We start from the raw sequence: 25,527 nt of genomic DNA on the forward strand, positions 1-25,527 counted from the left end.
GCTAATCCTGGCATTCATATGTGAGCTGTGTTCTCTAGATGCTCCCCAGTGCAAAGAGACATGGTTGAAGCAGCTTGAGCAGAGGGCAGGAAGGTGAATGTTTGTGCCTGTGTGTCCTCTTCCGAAATACAAAGTAACAAAAATGATTTTGCGTCGACTCCAACAAGAACATATGCAAATGTTACACCAATATCAAACTGCACCGATTATAGTTAAAAATGCATGTCTTTACTGGAATGACCCCTCGGGAACACCACCATTTTAGCTTTAAAAAACGACAAAAAGGGAAATTTGCAGTCTAGGATCTATGCGAGGAAAAGCTGGAAAGAGATGGATGGGTCAGGTGGAGGATACCAGAGAGAAGCTAAATAAGCAAATTGCCCTCTGGAGGTAAACAGCTAGGGGGGTAGTGCAGGAGATGCTGATATGATTAATTGAAGTAGGACAGCCAGGGACACAGCAGAGGACTGGCACTGCAGAGGAAAGGAGGTAGAGGACAATGAAACTATACACTCACAGTACATATAGCTTCACAACCTGCTGTAGTATCTGCCTGCAGCCACTATCAGTGCATTGCTTCCTCATTGAATTACAATGAAATGGTTAGTGTGTGTGTATGTGTCAGTAAAGGTAAAGAGAGAGAGGACATTATGTCACGTCAAGGTAAAACCCTGAACGCGCACTGCGGATGGCCTCACCCACATTTGTACCAGCCGCATGGAGGCAACATGAACAATGTGTGTAAACCTCACCTTGCATGTAATTTAAATCTTTCCATCTCAGTGTGCCATGGATAATCACTGAGGATCCAGACAGCAGTGTGTGAGTGCGCGTTTGTGTGTGTGTGCGCGCGTGCGTGTGTGTACAGAGGAAAGAAAATAGAGAGAATGGGTGGATGCTGCTCCCAGGCTGCCAGAGGAGTGTGTCCTTGGACTGCCCTCATCTCTGACGTACACACCCACCCACCCTTTCACACACACATACACATGCATGCACATCGCTGCCACTGGTTCATTTACTCTCTCTCTCTCTCTCTGAATCAGAACAACACAAAGTTGGGCTTTCATTTGCACACATGCTCTTTGGTACAGGAATAAATACACTTGCTGCTGTTCTTTGCTGTCTGTATGCAACACACACACAATTTACACACGGGCAAAGCTCTTAGACTGGGCTCAGACATCTCATCAGGGATGCAGCAGAGCTCCTGTCTGCAGAGAGGGAGAGAGCGATCTCATCTATTGTGGGGTAGAACAAGGGTGGAGGGGTTGTTGACTGATTTACAAGGTTAACATGGGTGTTTGTGTTTTGTTTGCAGTGACCATTGTAACCCCAGGAGCTACAGTAAATGTTCACAGACACACACTGCAATTAATAAAAAGTCCACACGCAGAATTAAGTATGCCAATGCGCTCATCTTTTTATTGCACAACAATGTATCGTCTTTTTACGAACGCTTAAACGACATTGCCACTGACTGACAGACCAGCTTATTGAGAGACCAGGGTGTGGGTCTGTGTACTTGGCCAGCAGAGGTGGTGGACAAGACAGCCTTTTAGACGCAGGATCAAATCAGAACCCCCTGCTGCCCTTGCTGCCAGCTGTGCAACTCAGTCCGAAAGGACTGGATGTAAATATTACCAGAATCCAAAGTATCCCCCAACCCCTCCCTTCTTGTGATCCTTTGAGATCGATTTGGAAATGCTGTGGCTTGGGCTTGGAGCTGATTTGTTCCTGGACTGTAGACATCAACTTAGACAGCACTGGAGTTCTGAAATACTTTTAGTTAAGAGCAGAAGCGGAGCACAGCCTGAGATGGTTGCAGATTGGCCTCCAGAGAGAAAGAGAGAGGACACGCGCTTTGTCAGATATATCTGTGCTGTTGACTACATGGTGCTGGTAAAGTGTGTCTGGATGTCCACACTGAGCTGCTCGTGCATGCTGTGGAATGCTACTTAAGTCGAGAGTCATTTCTAGGAGCATTACAGTGTTGGGTTTCTTTTTCGAACAAGTGGATTTGTGACTGTGTAACACTTTCCAGCTTGTGCCAGTGTCTCTCTCAGCTGCATGTGGGTCTAAACCCCCTAAATGGCGTCGTATTCTCAAGTGGGACCAACATTATAGAAGGAAAGGCACAGGAACACACGTACACACACACTAACAAACTCAAGCACACAATACACAGAGTCCTGAAGCAGAGAAAAGGCTTAGGTAAGCTAAGCAGGCTACAGTAGCTACGACACAAAGGTTAAACTGTAAGACTAAATAAAATCATTGTACAGTAGTTGGTTCTTGACAGTGTCTAGATCTGAAGGTCCCACTAAGAATCGTATACAGAACTTTGCTTAGAGACGAAAAATACAAGCATGCACTCTGCTTGGAGCTGTCAAGGTAACTCAACTCTGGGTCGAGCCTGTGACTGCTGAGGCTTGTTCAGCCTTGGAGAGTTTTTTTTTTTTTTTTTTTTTTTTTTTAATGGCAAACACCCAGATTAGTGTGCAAACAGCGTCAGTGTTTAAAGACCTGTGCATCAATACTATTTTAGAAAGATTTTCCAGCATGTATATGTTGTGTGTTTTATTGTTTTTATATTGTGCAGGCGTCTCCACCGTTTTGTTTGTCACTTTTGTTTCTGTGTAGCAAGCAGGTCATCTAAGCTAACGTCTAGACTGCCGATATCCACCAGAAGCCTGTCAGAGCTCACCCTCCAACTGTAGAAAATGTTTTTAATACAGCAGGTTGTGGACAAACACGACAATGTGCCCCACATCTCTGTGTATACCATATGTACAGAACATGAAAGTACAGAGTACAGCGCGCATGGTGTTGGAAGGCTCAAACTAACAAAAATGTGCAATTCTGTGTTTCCCAAATCAGGGAAAATTATATATACTGACATTGTCATTTTAATTCAGAAATACTAGTCTTCATCATTTTTTTTTTTTTACATATATTGCAAGTTTAAAATAAAAAAACACATTTGCATTTTTACAGGCACATACATACCACAAAAATAGACTATGTGGAAACTAGATATACTAGGCACAAGGTATATACAGTCCATGTGCATGGGGCACATTGCAAAAACAAGAACCAAACAAAATATACTGATAAATCAAAGACACTTTTACAAACAAAAATAATACCCTGATTTGCTAACATATCAACACCAAGGCATCCAGTACCCTTTAATATCTGGTACAGCAAAAATGAGAGGTTTGAAACAAGAAACTCTCAATAATTGTCAGTCAGTGTCAAACAAGTATGAGGGATTTCAATCCCACTTCACAGCAAGGTCCAGAAGAAGAACCATTAAACAATCGCACTTTGAACCCCCTGTCATTGGGCGAACATAGCGCTGTGTCACACACACGTCAACACCGGCTGGAAGCCAGAACACGTGATACGGACATAAAATGGATATCTTATAGAAGTGTGTGTGATGTTAGCGCTGTATCAGACCCATGGCGGAGGGTTTGAGCAGAGTGGTACTGATCAAAGTCTGGGATACAAATCCTTTGAGTTGGAGTGAGTTACACTTTATCTTACTGGATGGATGCAATGAAATAGAGACAGTGCCTGATATTGCCTGAAACGTTCCTGTAGCTCTTTAACTCTCTGTCCATCTCGCTCTCACTGACTGTGGACTCATTCAAATAATATCAGCACAGTCCTGATAGCAGCTTAATAGGGCAAACTCTGGTATTAGCACAAAGGAACAGGGAAGAGGACCAATTGATTGCACTGAAACATCATTGAAGCACACAACAGCTATTGACTCGAATGGACTCGGTTCATTCACAATCGCATTGGCATTTTGGCATGTACCTTTCCCATAGGAAATAAAAAACAATACAAAGTGATACTTATGAAGCAGGTTGTATCATTGTGACAAACAAAGAACACGGTTTAGTGCATATGACTGATCAGGAAAAAATGTAAGTACAAATTTGGCAGCTCTACAGAAACAACGAACCAGGGTTTACAAGCCATATAATGAAGCCCTTGGATAAAGACAATCACCTATACCTTATTTCGAAAAGATCTCTTTGATCAAAGCAAGTGTGGGCCAGTTTTGCTCAAACAATCTAGGATGCTCTTTTTTTATAGCCAATCAAAATGCAAGGGGAGTCTTTCAGTATGGTTAAATCAACAGGTTGATTATGGGAGGATGGACAAGTGTACATAAATCAATGGCAAGCCACGCTGCAGCACTCAATACATCTCTCACGAAAGGTAGCAAACCTGAGTGAAATGTCCATCGCATCGATTTAACAGTTTGGCTCCGAATTGATTTCTCAGAGCCAACAAAGTTGGACGCGGTGTTTATTTAACACATTGAATCAGCTGCCTATTTTCTACAACCAATTGGAATCACTTTTTGTCCTTACTTTTTAACTAGATAACAGCTCCAGGAGAAGTACTACAACTGTATGAGCAGAATAGAGCATCAATTTTCATTTTGATTATGAGGTCGAAGTGCAACAGAAGGTGCTTAACTGAATGTCCTCAGTGCTTGCTTTAAAGTTCAAAGCGGTTACGACTTGCTCTCCTTCTCATTTAATTAAAAAAAAAAGTATCCTCTCGTGTAGGGGGTGGTTTAAGGAAAGGAGGGGGGTAGCATACAAGTTAAATACAGCAACTTTTAACCCAGAGAAGCATCATAGAACTTAAAAAGATTGCAGACACTCAGCAAGACATACAACAACGCCCACAACCCCCTTGCATCATAAAAGCCTCTTTAAACCTCCATCCCTTTATTTACATGGCAGTTTAAACTGATTAGCTGTCTTCCTTCTCGTATGGCATACATTCAGCAAGAGAAGGCTTTTGGGTTCAACAGGATCAGAAGATTTTGAACAATTAGAACCAAAGCCTCAACCATATCTAAAAATTTGAACCAGGATCGAAATGTTGAGACATTCATGGGGAGAGGGGGGGGTTCAGGTGATCTGAGCACACATAACCCTTCCCCAAACCTCCATTTAGCTTACAATTTAAATGGGCTTTAAAGTGACATTTTTGAGGATCTGACTTGCTGAATTCAAAGTGTTGGTTCCTTCTGTGACTTTGAACCTGTTTGCTTCTGTTTTCTACAAAAATGATACGGTCTCTCATTCCCTCCAACATTTTTGGTTAAGGTAACAACATGGTCACTGGATTACAATACCTCAAGTGAAGCCACAATAGCTGCTGGATTCTTTAAGGTTTCACATTGAGAAGAAAACAAAAGGAGAAAAAAAACAAGTTCACTTTCCTGTACAGCATATGTATAGATATTTATATTCATATATTTATATATAGGCGGGGTAGAGTATTGCAGAATCATATTGCGTGTGTTAATCAATAAACCTAGACAAAAAAACAAGCAAGTATACAGTATGGGTTGTTCACAAATGTTTCCTTTCGATAAAGCTCAGATTATTTAACCACCTTTGCCTTCAGAGTTACAATCAGTACGCCGACTGAACATCTGACCTCCTCCGAGGTGTTTCATGAAAAACAGGTCAGAGCAGACGTCAGCATGTCAAACCGATTACGCTTGACAAAGCAGTGCAGAGAGTGTGTGAGTCCATTCTCTGAAAATAGAACCAAAAGGTAACCAACAAACTCACGCACACAAACTTACGCCCACGTATACACAAACACAAACCAAATATATGGCTTCTAACGTTGAATCAAGGCAGTTAAATAAATGGCATTTTCTTCTATGTTTCTTTTTTAGTTGATACAGACACAACCAGACTTTGTGTTCAAGCTCAACTTTGGTTTGGGTAGATACAATGAATATAATATCCCTCTGACTTTTCATCAGCTATTTACACATCGATGTAAGATCGACCAGCGGTCTAAAACACTATTTCACTACTATTTGAAACAATATGAAGAGCAATGTGTTCTTTTGCTACGACAGCTTATACGGAAAGGAAATGACACTCAAAAACACTTTGAACGCTTAAAATGTCATTGTCATTTGACCTCAAGTCCCTGATTTTCATTTTTTAAGTCCAGCTCCAGCTAGATTGCATTGTATGGATTCTACACAGTATGCAATAGTTACATTAATCGTACTCTTCTTCATATCTTTACAGTAAAGACAGCGATATACAGTAGGTGTTTGGAAGCAGAGTGTAAGGGGTGATACTAAGACTAAAGGTGCTGGCACAGTAGACGAGACCAGTTCCACCTTAAGTAATACTAGTTTAATTGTATAGACTCCTCCTAGCCAAAGTGTCTCAAGATTTGAGTTGCTCTTTTTCTTCTGCCGACTCAGCACACAGTGCATCCAGGTCCAAAGATGTGTGGCGCTGGCGGTAGCTGATTGGTCATTCAGCAGGCTGACAGATCAGCTGGACTGACCTAAAACAAACAGATTCTCCTACAAAAAAGGCCTCTTTCCTGAACTCTACCAGGGTCACAAGTTGGAAGACAGCCGGGATCTGGCAGAGTCTAGCTCTGGAAGGCTGACAATTGAATCTTTCTTGGGAACTCCAGAGTCTGGAGGTCCTGATCCAGCAGCTGCTGCTACTGCCCCCGCCCTAGAGGGTTCACCAGGAGGGGGCGTGGAGGCAAAGGCAACTCTCTGCGGAGCTCCTGCCGATCTCCCAACCCCGGACGGCCCCGGCAGGCTGGCATGAGACGGCTGTGGGGGGCCAATGGAGTTGTTAGAGGTGCGGGTGGATGGTGGAGGGCTGGGGGCTGCAGGGGCAGCTTGTGGTGTTCCCTCCTGGGGGAGTGAAGGCTGGGAGGCAGACAGCGCCCGGGTATCCTGGCTCAGGCTGCCTGTATGAAGGGAGTGGGTGCTCTTGTGTGAGGCCGGCCTCTGCTGGGTCTGTGTGGGGCTGGGTGCATGGTGCTGTACAAGGGACAACTGGGAACCAGAGGGTCCTGCACTCGCCATGTACTGGAAAGTCCGTCCAGAAGCAGCGAGTGGGCTTTGGACAGGTGGGCTGGAGATCGCAGATCCAAATGCCCCCCCAAATGCCTGAGGGGGGTGAGACTGAAGAGGAGACATGGAGACAGGACTGGACATGTTCTGCATCACCTGGAACCTTCGAACCATTCGAGGAGACTGCAGGGTCCCTGGACCCACAAGAGGACTCGCCATCTGAGGACAGAAGCTCATCGCCACTGCCTGCTGAAGTGTAGCGATAGCAGAGCCTGTCTGCGGCTGGCCGGGAGGAGCAAAGATACCACCGATGGAGGGGGTCATAGACATGGCTCGCGGCCGCTGGAGGTCCACCAGCTTCACCATCTCACGGTCATACTTGACGATCTCCTGGATCATCTCGTTTTCCTGGTTGTTAAACACCCCAGAGTTAAGATCATGCTGAACCTTGTGCATCAGGATGGAGTTCTTTTTACCTGTAGACAGAAAGAAATGGAGCAATTATCAGAGAGGTAAATGTAAAAGGACATGGCAGAGAGGACAAAAAGTAGAATTCATGAATGGAAACAAGTTAATTTGAAAAAAAAGGACAAAATGAGGTAAATAAAGCATGTGATGTCCTTCACACCAGGTAAATCCTCCTGCAGGACTTGTACTCTCAATCCACTGTTTCATAGTCCTGTGTCATTTTGAGGAAACAGTTTAGCTTATTTTACTGCAGATTTCAACATTTGTGTTTTAGAAACATTCATAAAGAGGAGAATTAGTTCTATTTCTGTACACAAACTTAATTTCAAACTCCATTTAAACCTAAACATTTTTACATATTTCTGTCTTGTTAGAGGTTTGTTAGACCTCATACATGCACTAATATCATCACATGATGTCATGCTTACTCCATCTAAACGATGATGTAGTTCTGCCATGAACATATAGTTTGTTTTGATAAGTTCGATGAGATAAGGGATTATTACCTATGCGGTCCAGACGGTCAATAGCAACAGTCTCAAAGGCTCGTCTCATCATGGGATACTCTTCCAGCACCTCATTGAAGTTGTCAACAGACAGTGAGTAGAGTCTACAGTAAGTCTCTGCTCGTACGCTGGCTGTTCGCCGACCTCTCGTCAATAAACAGATCTCTGAATGAAGGAGGGAAGAGTGTCACAGCTTAAAATGAAGTTAAAAATAGCATAAGCAGAAAGCAACAAATGTAAGCTGCCAAAGGTATCCCACCTCCAAAATAAGAGCCATCAGAAAGTTTCATTGCAAGAGTTCCCTTAGTGATGACACTGCAGACCCCATGCTGAATGAAGTACATTTTCTTCCCGATGGTTCCCTCTCTTATGATGTAATCATGCGGCTGGAAAACCTCAAAACGTAGCTTAGTCAACATGGCGGTGACAAAGTTGGGCTCTGCGTTGGCGAACAGAGGCATGGAGGCCACAAGCTTACGACAGTTGAAGTTTACAATTTCCTAAGAAAAGACAGTGTTAGTGTGGGACAAAAGATCAATCTTTAAAATGTGCATATGAGGTAGGACACAACAAGAAAGTGTCTACTTTACGCATGTATGAGGAACAAACAACAAAATAGAAGCTCAAATGAACAACTTTTTCATTATTTTAATAATAGAGCACAACAATAAAAATCATAAAAGTTGACACATGGCATTGTGTGTTATTTGTACATCTTACCTCTCTGAGAGGCTCGCTGAGTTCTCCTAGAATGCTCTCCTCATCAAACATCTTGCCCTGGTATCTGTGCTCATAATAGTCATGGATTTTCTGTCGGAAGTCAGCAGGTAGCTTGTGGAAGGACATATACTGCTCCACTTGTTTGTACTAAGAAAGAATAGGACAGGCAGAGATAATGTTAATGCAGAGCACATAATAATAAAGGATCCTCATTCCCAACTAAATTGCTGTTTCATTGTGCTGTCCTGCTTAAAGGTTGAGTCTTGTGACTGTTTCATATTGTCTGAAAATTAAAAAGAAAAGGCCTGATGTAGAAAAGCCTGATGTCGCTTATTCATCTGGAACACTGAGCTCAATTGTTGTAATACTTTCAAAAGCACAATAAGTGAGACCAACTGTTGTAACATAACTCATAACATGCTCCTTCATTACAACAGATATTACTTTTTCAAAATTAATTCAATGTAAAAGGTCCTGCATCTCTGACACAACCAAATGTGTATGTGTAAGTACGTATTGTAGAACAGACAAACCTATTCTGTGTTTTTTGACTTTCATTGACAATTTTGGACAAAGACAAATAGTGCAAGCTGTATCCACGAAATACACAAACCACAAACTTTGAACAAAACAGCTTTGAAAACAAGACCCTGAAAACAACCTGATGATGCCTAAGCAAACGTTTAAGGGATGCAGGATCAGACCATATGTGTTCATGCATATCTTTACACACCTTTGTCAAAACAACCAGCAAGAATCACCAACATAGCCTTTTACCTGTACACACCTTTTATTTGTATATATATTCAGCCAGTTGTCATAGAGTTAACGTTTTATTCTTATTCAGCCCTGCAGCAAATCCCAACTTTATGAAGGTTATAATACTCAGTTAATAGCAAAACTGTTTACAGGATTCTGATGCAAAGTTATAGTTGATGGTATTGTTGAACGGTGTAGCATCCAATGACATTTATGAAACATGTAAACTCCAGTAGTAAAATACAATAAAAACTTCTCGTGAAACATATGATTCATTTGCACCACAAACTGAAAGCTCAAAAAAGGTCAACAATCAATAAAATAGGTAGTGTCCATTTGATGATGAATCAACAGTGATACACCCCCGATTTCCTTCCAGTGGGTCAACAAACACAGCACACGTCCTTCAGCTGTCAACTGCAATGATCACACTCTCCCCCTGATCAATGCCGCCAAGAAGTTAATCAATACCTGATCAATGGAACATAAAAGTTCAACACAACAACAACACAAACAATAAACTTTTATTGTTGAGATATGATCATCACAATTCATGCAGAATAAGCACTGAGGAACAGACATAGCCTGGCTGCAGAATAGAGAGCAGGGATAGATAGGTAGGCTAACAGAACGGACAGGAAAACGTCAAGGAAAGATTTCTGTTTGTACTTTCCTGTCCGACTGTGTGTACTTTGACCTACCTTAAATAAAAAGCTATACAAAATGCACCGCTCAACCCTGAAACAGGTTTGAGAGGCAGGGTGACAGCTCAGCAGGCCGACATACTATGGACTCTCTTCACAGAGCAACAGAGTCATTGTCCATACCATCTGTATCCCAAAACAATCTACTGAATGTCGCACAAACTGTCAGCTGTTATTATGTGACACCCTCTGACTCTGTGTACAGCAGGTATGCTTTGAAGTAGCGAGACCAGCCCACAGCTGGGGCATCCCAGGTCACTTGTGTTTCAGACAATATTGTGCATAGGGTCCTGTCAGGGGCCCGGAGCACAACAATGAGGCACACCTGCTCGAGTGGTGTTACAAGCTCTGGGTACACAAAAGCATCCAGATAATATGTCTAGATTGGAAATTGTTTTCTGAAACAGACAGAATGGCTCTCTGTTTGCTAAAGAGCGATACATTTGACAAACAAAGAAACTACTGCATACTATAAACATTTGTTGAAGGGAGAGTCCTGTAGTACAGGGTAATGAAATCCAGTGGTATGATTCACATTTCAAGCTGTAAAGCATCTTCCAAACTTATTCAACCCTTCAGCATCTGCAAGGCTTTTAAATAAGTCTAATCAAAACCTCTCTGCAGCAATAGTAGCTGCTCAGGAAAAAAGGCTGTAAGGGTCATGGAAGAAAGACAAAGTCTGTCTGCGGTTGGTAGTAAGGGGAAATGGGTGAGCTAAATAACACCCCTATCTTCCTGGAGAGCTTCTTTCAGGGATCTGTAATTTGGTCATGATTTAAACCACCATGATACTTACACTATAGCTATGTATCTGTAGTTCTGTACATGAACCTACGCTGAAAACACTGACAGATAATCAGGTTAAAAAAAAATCAGGTTGGAGGAGAACAAGCATCACCATGTGCGTTCGTATCCCAGAGTAAACTTGTGGGACAATGCAATGTGAATTACAACATGAGATAAGAACATGTTGAAGAATCCTATAAAGTCACCCCCGTTGATGTGATTGTCTGAAATGTGTTTTGCAAAGTAACAAGTCAATATAAACGTCACAAATCTTCATAATTCTTAGTTGGGTGGATTTCTTTTACTATCCATTCATGACTGGACTCTGTGACCTGCAGACATCTGCAGACAGTTGGCACCTTCCCCTGTGTTTCTCTGCCAGGTTTGCACTTTAGCTATTTACAGTTAATGTTTATTTTAGGCCAAGCAATGCCTTGTCTTCAGCACATTCTCAGCTAGATAGGCTTTAAATCTAGTATTATCACCAATAATGGATCTAAGACCCTTCCCCAATAACCAAATTAACACTGGTCTTGTCCAAATCAAATTCACAATGGGAAAAAAAAAACCTAAAGTTTCTGCGGCCAACTCTTGTTGGGGATTATGCGAATGAGTTAGCATGATTTGAATTTAAAAATCATAAAAACAACAAAACTCTCCAACAGTCCGAAATATTTAGCATAAAAAGGCCAACCACAAAGTCCATGTACTATGAAAAAATTCTGTTCCCAGAGCAGGGACCATTAAAAAAAAAAAAAAAAAAAGTTCAGACCCTGGTCTCTGCAGTAGAAACCTCCAAAAGTCCCGAGCCACTGGGGTGTAAATGCTGCTAAAGGTCACCTTGAAAAAAAAACACTATTAAACATCTCCACACATGTTTTGATGTTGTTCGCACTTTTTGTATACTGACGACAATGTCGAGCTCACAGTAGCCCAAAACCCTGTAACAATGCAAACCCTGTATGCATTGATCTCACTTAACATAAACATAAATACACCAAGCATGTCAACATTTGAATTATTTAGAAATCCATATAAGTCTCTCTCTCGGGGGCAGCTATATGGCTCCTCTGATGGAATTACACAACACCACAGTCTCACCTGCATGAGTGACTCTGCTTCCTGACATCTCCAGATGGAGAGTGGCCTGCAGAAATGACCCTGTGTCACAGTGCTTTACCCAACGTGTCAGAGCTAACACTGCAGCTGGCTCGCAGCCCATACAATAAAATTGCTGATTGTGGACAAAGCGGAGGTGTGAGGTTATAGTCTGGCAGCAGGGGAAAACCTCACACTCGCTGTAGAGAGGCAGCGACAAAGAACATGACGTGAAACTCATGCCGTGCTGAGAATTGTGACTCAGCTGAGTGTGAATGAATGAGGCAGCAAAAGCCTATCTGATTGGACTTAGATGGTGGCATTTAATGACTTGACTTTGAGAGTCATGTCACAGTGTGCTTTATCGATCATCAACAGGCGGACCTGAAATCTCTCCGGTGTCCCAGAGGAGAGGACAGAAATGAAGTGTCAGAGCATCCAGAGGGGAATGACAAACACTTAAATGAGAGTGAAAATTACGTTATAATTCATATTCTGTATCAGTGTTGTGATTCTATGTGGAAATGCTCCACTGGTTACAGTTTGGACTCTTTTGTCCAAATGCACAAAGCAGAAACTTCTGATGTTAGGGTAAGGATTTTAAGGACGTGTGCTTTTACTGTTGTCCTGCAGTGTTTAAGGTTGTTAGTTGTAATACGCTGTAATTATCTGTCATAAGATGTATCTGACTGAACATTATCATGTTACCTGTTCTGAATAGGTCATCACTTGAAGACTATGAACAGTATCAGTTGGTAAATCGACCCCTATGGTCTATCATGTTTTCAAAAACATACTCTTGCAGCTATGAACAAAAAAAGTAAACATCACTGACCTTAGCCAAAAAGATATTGTTATATTATTTGTTGTTGAAATAAGACAGTGAAATCCTTAGAATTTTTATTTATTCACAGCACAACCACCCTGGGTGTGACAAAGGCAGCTGTGTGAAAAAAGTGCATGAGCTTTGTCTTGATCATTAATTTGCATTTAGGAAAGCCCATCAATTTCTCACCCAAAATATGAATAATCTGTTATCTGCCAATCAATCAATAAAATAGGTAGTGCAAATGTCCCTTCTTGTCTCCTCTCCTGTCCTCTCCACATTTTAAATACTAATTCAGGGTCATCCCAAATGTCCATGTGAATGTATGATTTATTCACTCCATTTGCTGCAAAGCAGCCTCTTTATATTATGAAGCACAGTCACCAAAGAGAGAAAAAATCTGACAGTGGTCAGTCTGAGCTTGTCTGTCTTGTCTGAACAACACATTGCAGGGTCTCACATAGTACAAAGTCTCATTAAATGAAACAAGGCTTCTGAAGCAACACAGACAATCTCTCACTTCAGTCAAAAGAAGCGACGACCAAAGAGGACCAGCTGATAAGAGCATCGTTCTCTACAATAGTAGTGGATATCATTTTGCTCGACGTCAGACAGGTTGTTTTTGTTGTAGCTGTTGGTGCAGGAATCTCTTTGGCCACAATCTCTACAAAGTCAGCCTGGTAGTGGATAATTGGAGCGATCAGTGACAGCAGACAGACTACTGTTGCTGATGGTGGCGTAAAGATGAAGAGGGTGGAGGGGGTGAGGCAGAAAACAATACTATTTCCTGTCCTGTATAATGTCTCGTCAGAGAGCTCAGACTGCTGTCTGCTCTCCATCTCAGTCTTGCTGACTGAGATATTTCTCGACGACTACAAGGGAGAAGAGCTGATTCGATGTTAAACCTCCTGTGAGGCCCCTGAGAGCTGATTATTTATTCAAAACGTGTTTCTGTGTAGACTTACAGTATATGATCCATTTACTGTCTGTCTCATGTCTGAAAGGCACAGTCTGTGATCAAAGGAAAGCACGAGATTAAAACCCAAACATTAATTTGTAAATTGCTATTATAATACTCAGGTCTCAAGGACCAACATCAGAAGATCGGAAAGAGATTCCGATTCTTCAAAAAAAAAAAAAAATCTTAATTGTATTTTGTTTTTTGTTTTTCTGAAACGCTTGTTGACATGACACAGGTAGAACATTAAATCAAACATTAAATTAATGATGGCTCACATCTGTTAAGCTGCTCCAATTTCACTTCCCTGGTGCTGGGCATTCTGGCTAATTAATATTATTATTAACAACTGTGCCTGGACTGCAATGATAAGTCAAAGTGTCAGGAAGTGATGTCACATGTTTATTAACAGCTGATGAATGCTGAGTTTGAGAAAGGCAAACTCTGATCTAAACATAGTCATCGTGTTAATAAAATAAGACAAGTCATCTATTTACTGATGTGATAATACACTGAACAGCTGCAGTCACACTGACAATGTTTTTGAAACATAACAGCAGTTAGGATAGGAAATAATAGTCTGGTCCAGAAAATGTTTTTCTGTCAATTAATGCTTAAACTGTTCTTGAACTAACTGCATCCAGGCAATATAACGTCTCCTCTGCTGCTTGCAACATTTTACTATGCATATTTCAAACAACAATATAGACAAACAATATTTCTTCTCTGTTCTTTCATCACAGCTTGACATTTGAGTGTCCTAAATCTTTGATGTCAAATATCTTTCAGATTCAACATTACCAGAAGGAAGTAATTAGAAGAAGGAAGAAATAAAGTAATTTGGCTTTGAACGCATTGTCGAGGGACGATGCCAGAATATTCCCTTGTTCTCTCTTATTATACCAAAACACAAGGTATTGTGAGCTTATTTTGTGTTACGTCAAGGCGGTGATAGATAGTAAATCAAGTCAACACAGTTCATATGGCCATTCAAAAAGTAAATCTAATTACACCATAAAACAGTCTCATCAGACTCTGCATTGTAGATATACAGAAGGACAGTAACAATGCCTTTAACTTGCTGCAAAAACACCAATCCTTGCTGTTGTATGACAATAAAACACAGAGGAACTTGTTCAAAAAGGATCCAATAAAGATACTCAAACAATAAAATTGGATGGCTAAAAGAGAGATCATGAAGAAAACATCCCAAATACACAATTCCACAGAAGGAGCAATGGGGCTAACCAACGAGGCTATTTGAGCTAATTTGAACTTTAAGGTTGGATTTGTATTCTTCATTATACTGCTAGTGATGCATACATGCATTGAATGACATTTAAATGCTGCAAATTTTTACATAAAACATGGTAATGTCGGAATAATGTTGGACCAAAAAATTTCGTCACTTATGGCAAACCATGCATATCTGCATATATCAGCAAACATGAATTTTGATGTGCAAATTTTCAAAGCTCAACACACCACAGACAGCTGTAAAGGCGGAACATTAAAGGTGGCACAAGTGGGTCTGCCTCTATGCATGTATGTAGGTCTGTCTGCCCCGCTGCTGTGTGTCACCATGCACCATGTATAAATAACTCAGAGGTCCCTGCACAAAAGCCACCAAGTGGAAATCTGCCTAAATTTAACCAGCGTGGATTGTGAGTTTGACATCACTGCTCAGCTGAAATGGAAACTCTGCACAATGCTTGGTGCAGCCTCAGTAGGGCTGCACCAGACTGCCAGCAGACGTGTTGTGCTTACACTCTCCCAATGATAAAAACGTCACCCTCAGTCCTATCTGGAGGTGTGGCGAATTCAGCCGGCAGCATCAGTATCAGCCTCTCTGGCATGGCTGGCACTTCTTTGCTCCGTACATTTTTTTTATTTTTTTTTTAATAAACACATCTTCAGCTGAAATACTAATCCTCACAGAGCAGCCAGGAAAAAAAAGAAGAAAATCTGACAACTGGTCAGAAGAAGGGTCTGGGAAAATGCAATTTCCTCCCTTCAGCAAAAAAAAAAAAATTATATATTCTGTGGCGAGGCTAGGTTCGAAAAAAATATCTAAATATGAGCGAATACACAAGACCAGACAATTTGTGGAACATTAACAACATGCATGTTTCCTACTCCTCAGGTTATCCTTAGACGGAACCAAACAGGCTGTTTGAGGATTATACACATTTGTGTGACTCATCTCTGCTCCTAAATACATAAGACTTAAGTTTTTGTCAGTGTTTAGACTGCTTATGGTGCAAATTTAACTGGGTATTTAACACTTGTGTTACTTTTCTTTTCACTCTCAGACAGTAAAGGAGACAGAATGATTGTTTTTCTTTTGGACAGGTTACTTGTTCTGTTGACCCCTAATGTGGAAGAAACCATTCGTGTAGGATGGAACAAGATGGATTTCCCCCCTAGCCTTTTAACTTTATCCAGGACACACAGAAAAGACAGGAGCACCAGAAATCACTTAACTTGCTGAATTGCTGTCTTCTAAACCTTTTATTGAATATAATTTATACCCACGGGTCCAGCCTCATGGCTGATATAAGCCTACAGGGAGTTGCACACAATGCTAGATGGACAAAAAGATGCTATATGGACAAAGAGACAACAAAAACACTCTACTCCAAAACGACTGTGTTGAAATATCTTGCAGTGCCCCAGCAAGACTTGTCGACAACAAGGCCGTTTCCGTCACCCACAGGTTTCCCATCCCCCCCCTCTGTGCTCCCTATAGCAGACAGTTAGCAGTAGCAGTGTACCTTTCAAGGACACAAGCACCAAAGAGGAGGGAGATAGAGGAATAAAAGATGTGAAATGTAGACTGAAGGATGTTAACTGTATTTGTGAAGGGACCATGTACAATATTGAATATAAACGTTGGCATTCGATGCAATGTACCAGAGTAACCTCAACGCTTATTTGCATCAGCAGGTCATGTTAAGATATTAAGCAGGGTGAGGGGAAGACACAAGGGAATGAGAAAACGTGAAGAGGGGCAGTAAAAGATGTATAAGAGATGATACAGAATGCAGGTAGAGTGAGAACCGGTGAGCAAATGATCAGATAGAGAGAGAAAGGCAGCCATGGTTGCTTACGTCACCTTCAGGATGACATTGGCAGGACACACAGGTCTGCTGCCTCATCAATTCTACTGCTGCCCAAGGGGACATCATATCACACACACACACACACACACACACACACACACACACACACACACACACACACACACACACACACTCTCTCTCTCTCTCTCTCTCTCTCTCTCTCTTTCTGTCTGTCTCTCTCTCTCTCTCTCAACCCCATCACACACACACACACACACACTCTCTCTCTCTCTCTCTTTCTGTCTCTCTCACTCTCTCTCTCTCTCTCTCTCTTTCTGTCTCTCTCACTCTCTCTCTCTCTCTCTCTCTCTCTCTCTCTCTCTCTTTCTGTCTGTCTGTCTGTCTCTCTCTCTCTCTCTCTCTCAACCCCATCACACACACACACACACACACACAAGTATACGCCCAGCCCTTGGCAACGTGGCTCTACCTGGCCAAACACACCCGCACTCTCTGATTGGCTGCTGAAAGCCAGCAACACTCCCCCTGCTCCCCATCGAGCGAGACTCTGCTTGGAAACAGACAGGCTGCGCTGTTACCACCTCAGGCCACTGCTGCAGCACGTCTCAGCACCGCTCTGATCCACATCACGTTTTAAAAGATGTCAGACAGGCAGAAAAAAAAAGAAGAAAAAAAGAGCTATAACTACCAAAAACATAAGGGGTTAAACAAGCTAATGTGTGATTAAGGTTAAGAGGAGAGTGCCTGGGTGTGATCTGATGCGGCACTGTAGGACAATATATACACAAAGTTACGCAATAAAACACAGTTTCTTAAATTTATATTCACTGTATCAAAACCCTGTGCTCTCAAAACATGGAAAGATGACGCGAGAGACTCAAATTTCCATATATTAGCAGAAAATATTCAGTGATTCAAAATCCACTGCAGCCAATGATTAACAACAAGAGAGAAAGATATACTCAAGAGCTAAGCCATTGTTTAAAAAAATTACACAATCTTGACCACCAATGAACTTCTTCAACCAAACTGACTCAACCCTGGATAAGTAGGGAGACCTCTTGTGCTGTACAGCCACACATAACTAAAACACATCAATATTTACATTCTGACATTCATAAGGTCATATGGGGATGTGACTTCATACATGACATTTTCAAGAGAGATTCATTCACCCACATTTTTAGACTACAAGTAAACAACAGTTTTGCTCAGTTGGTAGAGGCTATGCACACTGTGAACCTCTTTTGCAAATGCTGCTGTACAGGATTGCTGCGAACAAAGTTTTTTTGCATTCTTTATACAATGCCAATAAAAAGTCTATCTATCAATCAGTATGTGTCCCACTGATCGCAGGTTCTGCTTCTGATGCTGTTTGGGACATGTTATCCCTCAATCTCTCGCCGAACATTTCCTGTCTCAGGCAAAATAATGTCTCTCCTTCATCAAGCTTTTAAAATATCAAGTACAATCAATGAACATACAACACTCCAAAACAGCTTAAAGCTGATCTGGCTCATGTTTATGAATTTACTCACAATCCTAAAACACAAAAGTGTTTGATAAATCGTAGAGGAGATATCAAAGATCCAAAAGATGCCTTTTTTGTTAGAGTTTAATGAAACCACACTTTATGTCTATAAGCTTAACATTAAGCATTGAAAACTTACTGGCTTTGCCTCGAATAGAGTCCAGAACATAACTTCCCCTTCACTTGAAATAATCTGTTAAACACTTCAGTTTAGTGACTATTAAAAGAAATGAGAGAATACATTGAGAGTTTGTTAGCTGTTGATAGGAGGTTCTTTAAAGGATAAGACAAACTGAATCTAATGTTTCTCTTGTGTTGTCAAACTAAATTAAGTAATCCAACTGTAGGTAGTAGTTGTGAAGAGCATAAAAGAGTTACTACTTTTCTCTAAATGTTGGCAAGAAAACACTGAGTATTTTTTCAAAAATGTCAACTTCTATTTTAAGAGGGAAAATAAAAGTTAAAAACTGATATCAATGTGTTAACCGCAAACAGAAAAGTGTTGAGAAAACGGCACAAAGTAGACTTAATGACGCTCTTTACCTTCTCCTGATACTGGCGTCTGGAGGAGTCCAGGGATTGTATAAGAGCTGTTGCATGGCCAATGAAAACCGCATAGCATGTAGCTCCTACAATCATACTGAGCATAGTGAGCCAGATATCTGACAGACTCTCCGGGGCCTGTCGACCATAGCCGATGCACAGCATGTGACTCATGGCTTTGAAAACAGCAAAGGAGTACAGCTCTGACCAGGTATCATTCTGTGGAGAGAAGAGAAAAAGAAGACAAATAAAATGTTAAAGACACCAGTGTTACATAAAAAAGGCCTGTTTTGAGGCATAGAGGAGGGGACTAAAAGGACGTCTTCAGGGATAGCAGGGTCATGGAATAGCACTTACACAAATGAGAGCTCGAGGGAGAGAGTTGCATTAAAAAAAAGAGGGAGAATGAGGAACGACATCAGGGGAATCCTTCGAGGCCTAATCAGTAAAGTGAAGACAGTTTGGAAATTATTTCCTTTGAGAGAAATGATAATGAGAGGTCATTAGATGTGCCCTTACAGAGCTGTGTGAGTAGGAATCTGCTACAGGAACACAGTGACAGCCAGGCAGCGGTCACCAAGCTGCTTGTGTTCAGATTCATTAATGAACAAATCTAATGCTAAACTTACAAAAAAATCAATAAGTATTAGGAATATATAACACATTGATCAGAAAATAATACTTTTTTTATATTGTATGTCTAAACCCTTCATATGAAGAGAGAGAGTGTGGCTGGGCAATCCACAGAAAATTGATTGATCTGATACTTTTGTCGGCGGAGCTTGCTTCGTTTCCCTTTTCTCTTTTGTTAGCACTGAGTTGTAACCGCTATGACCCCCGCCTGAACACACTGCTGGTGCCAAATAATTCAAAACAAAGCCAAAAACAAAAAACATGGGACTGACGACAATTCTTGTTGGATTAAAACTGCACCCTCAGACAAGCAATCCTGAGTAATGAAATTGTGTTATTAAATCAAATCATCTGTGAAGTTAAAAACAGTAACCTGAAAACCTCTTACAGGACATTTTCTGTCATAATAGTGACTAGCACACCATCCTTTCTAAATGTTTGCAAGAGCACAGAGAGTTTATAGTATACACTCGTTTATAACTTATAAAAATGCATTAGCAGTCTATTAGTGCATCTGCTAACAGTATACAGTACACCGGATCTATGCATAAATCATTATCCCATCACCATCCTGTACATTTACTGTTGTCTGAAGTGCCACATTTTCATAATACAAGAGGAAAAAAATGTTTTCAACTTTGCAAATTCTAACAATTTTAAATATGTTTATTGAAGTTTACCAAAAGGGAACATTTGATCCTTCAGTAAAAGTCACTATATTGAAGTACATGAGTGAAAGAAGGAATGTAAGTAGTGAAGCTATTGTTTATTATCATGTATGTCGGAGAATTAATAGTTGAATAATAAATTACAATTAATGTTCTGGTTAATTAAACAGCGAATATGGTACAGATTGAATGGTTTAAGATTCTCAAATGATATCATCTAATGCTTTGTTTTATAACAGCGGAAATTGTTCATTTTGATGATTTTCTAAGTGTTAAAAGACCTTGTATCTATTTTGACAAAAATAGACAAATCCAGAACACAGTGCTAAATATAGACTGATCAATAGTTAAATGACTCATACATTGTCTTACCAAGTAATCAAATGTAATGACATGGAATACCACAGGTGTTTTCTGTAGACTAAACTATTACAGACATGAAAGGGCCACACAGTGATAGAAGGGCTCCTCCGTCATGAGCTGACTCCAAAAATAAATACAGCTCCACCAAGTGGGCTGAGGATAAATGGTGTATGTGCAAACAGAAAGAGAAACAGTGGAGTGAAACAGATTGAATAATAGATGAACGATGAGCACTTCAATTCTGAAATAGCACAGGCAGGAGAGAGGGAGAGAGAGATTCCAGTACCCTCATAAGTCTTAATAGCCCTCCCCCAAATTTCAGTTTGGCCCCTATCTGAAGCTTTGTTGGTATTCACCATCTCCATTAGTCTGTGTGAAGCTGGCTGATAACACTGGGGGCTTTCAATTTATCCTCCAGTGTCCTAAAACACCTCATTGTTAGTGTTGCTGCGACCTTGTATCGCAACAAGCCTCATATATCTCATAAATACACTCTAACATAAATTTCACCTGCCTGGCAGAAAGTCAACATGTAGGTTAGTTATAGCTCTCATAAGGGCAAAGAGTTCTAGCATCTGGCTCAGGGTGTTTGTTAAAAGTCACAGTAGCAGCATTTTGCGGCCATAAAGCTTAATAAAAAAGGAACCAAAAAGTTGAAAAAGCATTTTTTAAACAAAGCTTGTCTAAAAAAAAAAGGTCTTTGGCCACAAATACCAGAAAGGTCATTAACGGATCTATTTTGAGCATTTGTGTTGTGATTGGTGTGTGTTTGACAAAGTGACAATGAAGTCAGCAAAAAAAAAAAAAAATGTCACATTTAGTCACGGGTGAGAGTTTGTAATATCACATGTTCAGTTGGCTGAAGAGATGTATAAATACGGTCCTTGTTTCGACCACAGTTAAACTAAAGTTGTGTTTAAAATTATCCACTTTTTAATATTTTACTATATACTATACTATCTCAATATTTTGTATTTTATACGGTATCTGTGATTTGGGCACATCATAACCCTTAGCAAGTAAGCAAACCTTGTCAGGATGGTCTGACTTTAAGTAAGTGAGTAAACGTGACTTAAAACTCAATTTAATCATGTATGTTTTACCATAAAATTAGCTTCTAATTCAACAACCATATATCATTGGAACCTGACAAATATGCTGATTTGGAACAGACTAATGAAACATGATTTTGCTTTGGTCCAAAACATGAGATGCAATAATGTGGACACTTGGAAGAGTAAGATCATAAATGAAACAATGTAGGTGATGAGTTACCTACTTTAACTGCAAGGAAAACATTAGAAAAGTGATATAAAAGCACTTTACAAGGTCAGGCTCATTTACCATTTACTGACTGAAACTGATTATTATTTGACAGGAAGTCTTCAGATTGACTCAGTTCTGTTAGTTGTACTGATCAGATATGTGATCCTTGAATCCGACCACATATCTCATGCTTTTATGTTCTAAGTGGTACAGAGTTCAGAGTACAGCTCAGGTTAATGACAGTATTTTTTTTCAGGAGGGATCATTTTCTCAAAAATGCAACAATAGTACTTCCATGTGTAGACATCTTACTCTAACCACATACTGTATTTTAACCTGTCAGGTAAAAATGTCAAGAGATCATCCGTGTTATAAGAAATCATCCTCTGGACACCAATAATGTGCACAATTTTATGGAAATCTGTCGGACAACTATTGAGAAACTTCCGTCTAGTTAAAAAGAGTGGATCCACGGCTCACCAGCATTTAAGTCCCTGGCATAACACAGCTAGTTTGGCTAAAAGTCATGAAAAGTTCATCGAAAGACGCAGGAAAAATGGATTTTCAAACATTTATTTAAGTACTCGTCCTGTCACTTGACCCCTCTTTGCACAAAGTGTTGAAAGACTGAAGTGTTTTTTGGTCTAATTGGTACAAGGATGGAAAAAATCACAGGGTGAAGCAGATAACATAACATTGAGTTTAATCACACTGAATGACCGATCACTTTGTTTGTTCGTCGTCCAATAATCCAAACAAAAAACAGAAGATAATCAACAATGTAACAAAGCTTTTGGCCCAGCCCTGTCACACACCCACCACTTTAGTCTACAAAGGCTTATCTGAGTTTATTGTAGAGTCAGCTTCCCCTCTCTCTCTCTCTCTCTCTCTGTCTCTTGCTTTTTTCTCGTCTGCCTCAGTCTGTGTGGTCTCTTTGTAGTCTGTTTGGTGGGCAGTGAAATATGTTGTTTCTGGATGTGAAAGGCAAGTCATCCATTGTTCCCTGACTGTTCATTATAAGGCCAAAAGAAAAGAACAAAGTCCCTGTAATCTCTTCATCATAAAGCGTGTGTTCTGCCTTGACTCTGGTTCAGGTCGTTGACGTGTATATTATTTTATTTTTGGAAAAATTAAAAAGATTGAACTAGAAAAACCTGAATAAGAAAGATTACAGCTAGCTTGGCTACCTTTAGAAGAAGAACATTACTTACATTACTACATTAAAATTACTTTATTAATCATGCAAGGAATTATTTTTTTAAGTTTTGCACTCTGTTGTTAAGCATGTAACAGACACATCTCCAGGCCTGTGGAGACGCTCTGTGAGGCAGTTTATTATTGATGGTAGCGTGTGAGGGAGACTGAAAGTGTTGTCGATTTGGAAAAGTTTTATCGTTGAACAACAGCGAATAATATATTACAGCAACAAGGAGAGTCTGAAAAAGTCTGTCCTGGACTTTCAACACTATGGATGGGAGGGGGTACCGTTGTTGCAGCTAGCATTAGCTGTGGGGGTCATGAGTTCCGTCTCTAAAACATCTCTCTATCCCTGCTGTCACACCCTGACCCACTGTGCTTTCACCATCCCTGCTGTCAGAGTCCAGGTTGAACTAGCATGGCAACATAGCCTGCACTTGTGATGAGTAGATTTCAACAGAGGTTACCTAAGTGCTTCTTGTGTGAAGTTTAAGTGCAGTAACATTACTTGGTGCATGAGTAGGACATTTTAGAACTGCTTGTCCTCAGCACAGTGAGATCCTTCAGAACAAAAACACCTGAGTTCCTCTGGGACGGAGATAATCACATCCTCTCCTCTGCTCTCCCAGGAAGCAAACACCACCCAATCCCCAGTCCATTTATGGAGGCAAGACTGCAGCTTTCACTTCCCATGTTTGTATGCTGTTACCAGCCATGGGAGTAGTTCAAATCAAATTTGCAAAGTCCAGCAGCTGACTGGTATTACTGTTTGGTCAAAGTAGGTGAGGAGAGTAAATAAAAGGATCTAACACCTTTCATGATAGTCTTATTTCTGCAGAGACCGGACCTGCTGCTGGTGTGAGGGATAAGAGTAGACACACGTCTCTGTCATGTTGATTCTGTCAGAGATGGGCTCACACATAGTTGTAAACAGTGTGGAAACTATACACCCTGTGTCACTTTACGCTGTGGTCACAAGTCAATTCACCAGTTATCCTCTGCCCCCAAACACTCTTTGCTGTGGAAATTAACAATGTGACATACAAGGCTGCATACAGCTTATACTAATTATAAATTTAAAATAATTAATAGTTGGAAATTGAGATCTACTACAAAACCAGCCTATGTTTCCTATGGTCTTAAGACGTTCAGTGAATTCCATTCCTGTGGACTGGAGGTCATTCAGAGTTGCAGAGCGTTCTCAATGCCCTCCATTGGTCCAGCCTGTGGGCTACACACTGCCACCACAGCCTCTGTAGGGTGAGGCTTGATGGATGGCCTGGCTGTAACATAATGGATAATGTTACAAGTTGTCAACCACTCAATAGGGGGGGTGGTCTCAGGTGGCTGCAGTCAGCCTGTACCATGCCAGAGCGTCCCTTTGGTTTCAGAGTGACGGCTCTCTGGAGACTGACTGTCTCTGATTATACACAGGGAGCGGGCAGTGAAGAAGTCAGTGGCCTGTCAGACCAAAACTTCATCATCATGAACCTCAGACTCGGCTCTATACACAGAACAAGTTGTCCTCTGAATTGTCAGGTAAATTAATAAAAACAGGAATATTCAAGGTCCTTGTAGTGGAGGTTGTTTAGCCTGAAACCCTGTTCATGGAAGGATAAGATGGTGTATGGTATGATTATCCAATGTTATCCATATAACAGGATTTATTCTGTTGGTTTTTTGTTGGTTTTTTTACCTGAAATGAAGTAGAAAGTTGCTTCACTTTGTGTTAAAAACATTTACTAAAATGAAATACATGTGTATGTTTGTGAATATAAATGTACTGTTTGTGACTATTTAGCAATGTTTACGTTTAAAATGTGTAAAAATTCAGGTCAAATATTTACGATAATATGTCATCATCCAAGTGACTTAAACGATGAACTGATGTGCAAAAAGATAACGCGTACATCTGTCAAATTCAGATCAACAAATCTCTCAGCCTTTTATACTGTTTAACTTCTACTTTGCTTCTGTTTGTGCATATTGCATATACCGGGGCGGCTGTGGCTCTGTTGGTAGAATCAGTTGTCTACTAAAGCACCCACAGAAGGTCAGGGTTTCGATCCCCAGATACTATAATCTGTTTACTTTCTTTAACAACATTGATGGTTGAGATTATTAGTATTTCTACATAAATTATCCACTTAATAATGCAGTGTAAATGAAATTAATGAAAGACTATGTAATAGTTTATATAACAACCTAGATGTGGAAGCGGTATGACTGAGTCATCCTCAAGGACAAAGTACACACCTGCTCGTGCTTGAGTCGCTTAATGTATACATTCTTGTTGTTGTGGTTGAACTTGATGGTGTGCAGAGCATCTGTCATCACTATCTTGACATTACACTTAATAAGTAGTTATTTCATACAGAGATCACCAGCAGATCATTTTTATTTAAAGTAACATTTATCAAAATACCTTCACATGTTGATAACAAGCTCCTTTATCAATATTTTAATAAAAGACGTTGTCAGTACTGACCAAATAATCGCACTACCTCTGTAGTAGTTTTCTGTCTGACA

The 25,527-nt window shown here is 40.6% G+C and overlaps 1 protein-coding gene across 1 annotated transcript in view; it reads right to left on the reverse strand.

Moving 5' to 3' along the window:
• Positions 1 to 1,381: 1,381 nt before the first annotated feature.
• The window catches only part of LOC306826200 (potassium/sodium hyperpolarization-activated cyclic nucleotide-gated channel 2), a 35,037-nt gene continuing 10,891 nt past the window's right edge, over positions 1,382 to 25,527 (reverse strand). The window contains exons 4-8 of the mRNA XM_079347378.1: positions 18,872 to 19,090; positions 8,584 to 8,730; positions 8,123 to 8,363; positions 7,864 to 8,028; positions 1,382 to 7,365 (exon numbers count right to left, since the gene is read on the reverse strand). Of these exons, the coding sequence (XP_079203504.1) occupies positions 6,416 to 7,365; positions 7,864 to 8,028; positions 8,123 to 8,363; positions 8,584 to 8,730; positions 18,872 to 19,090 (1,722 nt within the window). The 3' untranslated portion in view covers positions 1,382 to 6,415. The remainder of the gene's footprint in view (positions 7,366 to 7,863; positions 8,029 to 8,122; positions 8,364 to 8,583; positions 8,731 to 18,871; positions 19,091 to 25,527) is intronic.

Source organism: Symphodus melops (genome assembly GCF_947650265.1).
Source record: "Symphodus melops genome assembly, chromosome: 7".
Taxonomy (NCBI): Eukaryota; Metazoa; Chordata; class Actinopteri; order Labriformes; family Labridae; genus Symphodus; species Symphodus melops.